At 37.6% G+C, this 8,055-nt stretch overlaps 1 protein-coding gene across 1 annotated transcript in view; it reads left to right on the forward strand.

Moving 5' to 3' along the window:
• ACAD11 (acyl-CoA dehydrogenase family member 11) overlaps window positions 1-7,408 on the forward strand; it is a 114,061-nt gene extending 106,653 nt beyond the window's left edge. Inside the window, exons 18-20 of the mRNA XM_052642058.1 lie at window positions 3,718-3,834; window positions 6,055-6,164; window positions 7,294-7,408. Of these exons, the coding sequence (XP_052498018.1) occupies window positions 3,718-3,834; window positions 6,055-6,164; window positions 7,294-7,408 (342 nt within the window). The remainder of the gene's footprint in view (window positions 1-3,717; window positions 3,835-6,054; window positions 6,165-7,293) is intronic.
• The last annotated feature ends 647 nt before the right edge of the window (window positions 7,409-8,055 follow it).

Genomic DNA, 8,055 nt, shown 5'->3' on the forward strand with positions numbered 1-8,055 from the left:
ACCATCACGGTTATATGCATCATGAAGTTCTTTTTTGTATAGTTCTGTGTATTCTTGCCACCTCTTCTTAATATCTTCTGCTTCTGTTAGGTCCATACTGTTTCTGTCCTTTATTGTGCCCATCTTGGCATGAAATGTTCCCTTGGTATCTCTAATTTTCATGAAGAAATCACTAATCTTTCCTATTCTATTGTTTTCCTCTATTTCTTTGCATTGTTCACTTACGAAGGCTTTCTTATCTTTTGGAACTCTGCATTCAGATAGATATCTTTCCTTTTTTCCTTTGCCTTTCATATCTCTTCTTTTCTCAGCTATTTGTAAGGCCTCCTCAGACAACCATTTGCCTTTTTGCATTTCTTTTTCTTGGTGGTGGTTTTGAACACTGTCTCCTATACAGTGTTACAAACTTCTGTCCATAGCTTTTCAAGCACTCTGTCTATCAGATCTAATCCCTTGAATCTATTTGTCACTTCCACTGTATAATCATAAGGGATTTGATTTAGGTCATAGCTGAATGGCCTAGTGGTTTTCCCAACTTTCTTCAATTTAAGTCTGAATTGTACAATAAGGAGTTCATGATCTGAGCTACAGCCAGCTCCTGGTCTTGTTTTTATTGACTGTATAGAGCTTCTCCTTCAACTGTGAAGAATATAATCAATCTGACTTCAGTATTGACCATCTGGTGATGTCCATGTGTAGAGTCATCTCTTGTTGGAAGAATATGAAATAGATAACCCTAAATGCTTCTATTAAATAAGTTGAATTCACAATTTAATATATCTTGAAAAAAGAAATCTTCAGGCCCAAATGGTATCAGTGGTGAATTCTGATGAACTACTAAAGAAGAAAAAGACACCAATTCTACACAATCTCTTCCAGGAAAATGAAGAAGAGGAAGCACATTCCAGCTCATTTATGAGACCAAAATTACCAAACAACAAGCTACAGACCACTATAGATGCAAAAATCTAGAGTAATCTAGCAGTATATAAAAAGAACAACCAAGTGATGTTTATCCCAGGAATACAAGGCTGATTCATATTCATATGTCAATCATTAAGAAAATTATTCATTGTAATCTACCATATTAACTGCCTAAAAAGAAAAACCACATGATCATATCAATTGATGCAAAACAGCAACTGACAAAATATCAGCATCTATTCATGAAATATTAGAGATACAAAGGAATTTATTTAACCTGATTCAGACCATCTAAAAATTCTATAGCTAACATCATACTTAATAATGAAAGACTGAGTCTTTTAATTCCTGAAATTGAGGACAAAAGATGTTTACTCTCACCATTGCTCTTTATCGTCATAGAGGAAGTCTTAGCCATTGCAGTGAGACAAGAAAAAGAAAGTTCCTAGTTGAGGAAAAAAATAAATAAAAATGTGCCTCTTTGCAGACAACATGATTGTGTATAATATCCTTAGGAATCTACCAAACAAAACAAACAATCCCTCCTAGAACTAAAAATAAGTGAGTTTGGCAAAGTCTTGGAATTATATCAACATATAAAATTAATTTTATTTCTATACACTGCATGCTAAGTCACTTCAGTCATGTCCAATTCTTTACGACCCTGTGGACTGTAACCCACCAGACTCCTCTGTCCATAGTTAAGAATACTGGAATGTATTGCCATTGCCCTCCTCCAGGAGATCTTCCTGACCCAGGGATTGAACCCACGTCTCCTGTAGCTCCTGCAATGGCAGGTGGGTTCTTTACCACTAGCTAGCAGTGAACATTTGGAAGCTGAAATTTTTTAAATACCATTTTACAATAGACTAAGAAAGAAAATAGGTACACATATAACAAAATATGTATGCTATCTATATGCCAAAAATTATAAAAGTAATGAAAGAAGCCTAATAAATACAGAGAAATACAGAATGTATAGATGGCAAACAAACACATCAGCAACTGCTGCTGCTGCTGCTGCTGCTGCTAAGTCGCTTCAGTTGTGTCCGACTCTGTGTGACCCCATAGATGGCAGCCCACCAGGCTCCTTCGCCCATGGGATTTTCCAGGCAAGAGTACTGGAGTGGGTTGCCATTGCCTTCTCTGACATCAGCAACTAGAGAAATACAAATTAAAACCACCATGAGATATCTCTGCACATTGTGAAAATGGCTAAAACTTAAAAGTACTCACTATACCTAGTGCTGATAACTGGAACTCTCATATACTGCTGGTGGGAAGGTAAAATGGCATAGTCATTCTGGAAAATGTTGACAGCTTATAGGTATTTACCAGATGACCTAACAACTCCACTCCTGGTATTTGCTTTTAAAAATGAAAAGGTATGTTCACACAAAAACTCATATACAGATATTTACAGGAGCTCTTTAATAATCACCAAAAATTGAAAACAGCCCAAATGTCCTTCAACAGGTGAATGGATAAACAAATTGTGGTACATCCCTACAGTGGAATACTACTCACTGATAAAAAGGAATGGACAGTTGATAAACAGAACAATTTGGATGACATTCAAATGAATTATGCTGAGTGAAGGAAGCTGGCCTCTAAAGAACACATGCTAAAGAATTCATTTATATGACCTTCGGAAAAAGGCAATAGTATAATAACTGACAAACCTAGACAGCATATTAAAAAGCAGAGACATCACTTTGCTGACAAAGGTCTATATAATCAAAGCTATGGTTTTTCCTGTAGTCATGTACAGATGTGAGAGTTGGACCATAAAGAAGGCTGAGAGCTGAAGAACTGATGCTTTTGAACTGTGGTATTGGAGAAGACTCTTGAGTCCCTTGGACAACAAGATCAAACCAGTCAATCCTAAAGGAAGTCAACCCTGAAAATTCTTTGAAAGGACTGATGCTGAAGCTGAAGCTCCAATACTTTGGCCACCTGATGTGAAGAGCTGACTCATTAGAAAAGACCCTGATACTGGGAAAGATTGAGAGCAGGAGGAAAAGGGGTTGACAGAGGATGAGATGGTTGGATGGCATCATTAGTTCAATGGATGTGAGTATTCAATGGACATTAGCTCAGTGGACATGAGTGCTCAAAGGACTGCATGCTGCATTCCATGGGATCACAAAGAGTTGGACACAACTCAACAACAACATAATAACTGAGAACCATTCAGTGGTTTCTACAGGTTAGAGGTAGGGCTATTAAGGGGCAGCATAAGGGAATTTTGGGAGGAAGATGAAACTGTTTTGTATCTTGATTGTAGTTATACCAATCTATGAATGTGTTAAAATTCATAGAACTGTTCACCAAAGAAAAAGTCATGTTTACTAAATAAATAACAGTAACAGTACAATGAAGGACTGCTGGACCATTCTCACTGAAATTGTCTTGGGAATTATGTAGACTGTCTATAAGCAGATCCACCACCTTACACTTAACAAGTTTCAATGGGACTATGCAGTTAGCATTTAAAATAGCCAGTATGGAGAGTCTTGGCAACAAGACAGTTGCTCAGTTTGGCTGTCTTGACTTTAGACACCAGAATATCCAAAACAAATTATTTTTATGAGCAAATAAGTTTTTTTTTCTAAAATCTTCCAAAGTTACCTGCAGCCATACCAAATACTATGTATATGGCTGGGTGGTTATATCAAACTAAGTCTTCCATTTAAAAATATTAATATATAGAATAGGTTGTTTTCATGTGTTATATGTGGACCTCAGACACCAGCTTATCTGCTTCTTCTGCTGCCCTTTGTTCCCCTCCAGGAGGTAGTAGCTCACTGGATTGCTGAAAGCCGCATTGCCATTGAGGAGATCCGCTTGTTGACTTTGAAAGCTGCTCACAGCATTGATACTCTGGGCAGCGCTGGTGCTAAGAAAGAGGTGAGAACCTTTGGACCACCATCTGCCAAGTCATACATTTCTCCCACACTTTGGGCATTCCAGGTTTCATGGTGACTGGAGGACACTCAGAATATTGGAAGCTTCCATTTGATTTTTGTTTAAAGATTATAAATGTATGTCATTTGCCAGTTTTCCTTTCACTGGGCTGCTTTAGGGAAAGATTTTCAGGATGAAGAATATCTTCAACTTTCTCAAGATGCCGCAACAAAAAGTAGGAAAATACTAGACTTTATACAGACTTGGAATTGTACCTGGTATGTCACCTTCTGTCAACCTCTTGACCTTGAGCAAAGTATCTAACTAATCTGCCTATGACCTAGAGTTCCAATGAAGAATAACCAAGTTGATGTAGAATGCAGAGCACTATGCTGCCACATAGAAATGTTTCATAGAAAGTCCTTCTTGTCATCTGTTTCTGGCTTATTTGGAATAAGAGCATAATTATATAAGAGCATAACTATAAAATCAACACTTCCATGTTCTAGCTATTGTAAGTAGTGCTACAGTGAACAATGGGATACATGTATCTCTTTCAGTTTTGGTTTCCTCAGGGTATATGCCTAGGAGTGGGATTGCTGGGTCATATGGTGGTTATATTCCTATTTTTTTAAGGAATCTCCATACCATCTTCCATAGTGGCTGTATCAATTTACATTTTCACCAACAGTGCAAGAGTGTTCCCTTTTCTCCACACTGTCTCTAGCATTTATTGTTTGTAGACTTTTTGATGATGGCCATTTTGACCAGTGTGAGGTGATATCTCATTGTAGTTTTGATTTGCATTTCTCTAATAATGAGCAATATTGAGCATCTTTTCATGTTTTTGTTAGTCATCTGTATGTCTTCTTTGGAGAAATGTCTGTTTAGGTCTTTTTCCCACTTTTTGATTGGGTTGTTTGTTTTTCTGGTATTGAGTTGTATGATCTGCTTGTATGTTTTGGAAATTAATCCTTCGTCCATTGTTTCATTTTCTATTGTTTTCTCCCATTCTGAGAGTTGTCTTTTCACCTTGCTTATAGTTTCCTTTGCTGTGCAAAACCTTTTAAGTTTAATCAGGTCCCACTTGTTTACTTTTGTTTTTATTTCCGTTACTCTAGGAGGTGGGTATAGAGGATCTTGCTTTGATTTATGTCATCAAGCATTGTGGCTATGTTTTCCTCTAAGAGTTTTATAGTTTCTGGTCTTACATTTAGGTCTTTAATCCATTTTGAATTTATCTTTGTGTATGGCACTATTTACAATAAAAACAGCACTATTAACAATAGCCAGAACACGGAAGCAACCTAGATGTCCATCGACAGATGAATGGATAAAGGAGTTGTGGTACATATACACAGTGGAATATTACTCAGCCATAAAAAGAAACACATTTGAGTCAGTTCTAATGAGGTAGATGAACCTAGAACCTATTAAACAGAGTGAAGTGTATCAGAAAGATAAATACCATATTCTAATATATATATATGGAATCTAGAAAAATGGTACTGAAGAATTTATTTACAGGGCAACAGTGGAGAAACAGACATAGAGAATAGACTTATGGACATGGAAAGAGGGGAGGAGAGGGTGAGATGTATGGAGAGAGTAACATGGAAACTTACAGTAGCATATGTAAAATAGATAGCCAATGGGAATTTGCTGTATGGCTCAGGAAACTCACACAGGGGCTCTGTATCAACCTAGAGAGGTGGGATGGGGAGGGAGATGGGAGGGAGGTTCAAAAGGGAGGGGATATATGTATACCTAAGGCTGATTCGTGTTGAGGTTTGCAGAAAACAGCAAAATTCTGTAAAGCAATTATCCTTCAGTAAAAATTAAATCAATTGTTTAAAAAAATCAATGACACTGCTAAAGGAAAATGATTAGTGAAGACTCTTTACCTCTTTATGATCCCTAACATGATAAGTATCATTTATCAGCTGCCTGAAATCCTTCTGCAAACAAGGCAAGCAAGTTATAAATAATAGAATGTAATTTGGATGAGGTATTTCTTTCCAGAAGGTCTATGTTGACTGAAATATGGCCTAATGGCTGCATTAGCGGGTCTTTGTTGGCTCTCGTCAAAAATCCTGTTTCAGTGGTGAGTGTTTGTGGAAAAGTTCTCTTGTTTCTTTTCACAGAGAAAATACAGACTAGATCAAATTCTGTCACACATATTGTCTAAGAAAAGAACATTCATCTTACATCTTGTTTATACAGATTGCGATGATTAAAGTGGCTGCCCCCCGTGCCGTCTGCAAAATTATTGACCGGGCCATCCAAGTGTGTGGAGCTGCGGGTATTTCCCAGGATTACCCTCTGGCTAACATGTGAGTTCTGTGTGCTAAGTAGTTTCAGTCATGTCTGACTCTTTGCAACCCTATGGATGATAGCCTGCCAGGCTCCTCTGTCCATGAGATTCTCCAGGCGAGAATACCAGAGTGGGTTGCCATGCCCTTCTCCAGGGGATCTTCCCAACCCAGGGATCCAACCCACATGTCTTACGTCTGCTGTATTGGCAGGCAGTTTCTTTACCATTAGCCCCACCTGGGACCCCCTGACTAACATGTCATCTAATCATCATCTATATTTAATGGTGTTGGGGTTAAATATCTGCAGATGCTTTAATACTATTTACAAAGAAAATAAAAATAACTAACTTAGTTTAAAGCCTAATTGAAAGCTAACTGAGGTAATATAGGTACTTTACAATAGATCTCTGTATCAATAAATAGTTTTATGATTACAATGGTCATTTCCCTCAATTGTGTTCACTTTTTCCCTGAGAGGATGCTTTGAGGGTTCCTGGACTGTAAATAACTCATAAGGGTTCACCCTGGAACAGGAAGGAGGACAGGAGCAGAGCTGGTCAAAGCGGGGCCCAGAGCCAGGCTTAGGTAGGCACTGGGGATGCTTTACCACCCACACCCATAAATGTGGCCAGACTGCGGCCATTCCTGCCAGCCAACACATTGTGTCTTCATGGTGAGTGCTGAGATCAAGAAGGTACACTCACCACTGGACATGATACCACCTTCTCTGTCACACCGGAGATAAGAATCTGGTGCCCCGTCAGTTTTTCCCCCATCAATTTTTAATAAGAAAGAACTGAACATATAGTACTATATATTTATATTATGTAAAAGTTATATATTCTTCATGGCCTGTGGCTTACCCAAGATGTCTCCTAGCAACTTCTAGTACCTACAGCAAACCAAGAATGAGATTAAGCCCACTGCATCATGCCATTCAAGATTCCACTCCCAAAGTGAGGACTTTAAAATGACATTTCACAAGCCCTTGGGCTTACTTTTCTTGATTTTCCCTGTGCAATTTTTCTTATCACTGTCTTGGTGAGATTTCAAACACTAATAATCTTGGCTTAGAGTTAGAGTGACTGTTGAAGCACCAGGTTTCTCTATGATAAGTCCTGACACTCTGTTCTTTATGTTTTTGCAGGTATGCCCTAACACGGACTTTGCGCATAGCAGATGGGCCTGACGAAGTCCACCTCTCAGCCGTTGCAAAAATGGAGCTGAGGGACCAAGCCCAAAACTTGAGTGCCAAGATATAGGAGGTGACACCACCTCACCTTGATACACACTTCATCAGTGCCAGCAGTTGAATATTTTTCCACTTTTGCAACAGCTTGAGCACAGGATTAATTACTCACTTTGGTAAAAATTTGAGCATCTGTTTTAATCAATGGCTTCTATCATTTCAAGGATCACACTTGAAATTTTATAATCTCAAGGGTTTAAGTGAAAAAGGAAATTTTATAGCTTCAGTCTAACACCTAAACGTATATAACATTTAGTTTTTAAACACACTACTTGTAAAGAAATCGTGAAGTAGACTGAAGAACTAAATCATGAGCATACAAATATTTTTACTTTTTTACTTTCAGGAATTGTTCCATTTAAATAAATATTAAATAAATATTTAATCACTACTTTGTAAAAATATAGTGGGATCTCCTTTTGGTCATTGGTTTTAGGGGTTGGTTTAACACTGTGTGGTATTGTTTGCATTGAAGGAGACATGACTGATTGGGTAATTTTAGAGTTTATATTGTTATAAGTCTCTTCATAATTCAGCAGGAAGCATTTATCCATAAAATCTGATTATGGTTTAAAGTTTACTAGAAGACATGCATCTTATGAGAAAATAAAATTAAGAAAAATTTTAATTATGTATAAAATGTTGATGTGAACAATGGAC

Source organism: Budorcas taxicolor, chromosome 1 (genome assembly GCF_023091745.1).
Source record: "Budorcas taxicolor isolate Tak-1 chromosome 1, Takin1.1, whole genome shotgun sequence".
Taxonomy (NCBI): domain Eukaryota; kingdom Metazoa; phylum Chordata; class Mammalia; order Artiodactyla; family Bovidae; genus Budorcas; species Budorcas taxicolor.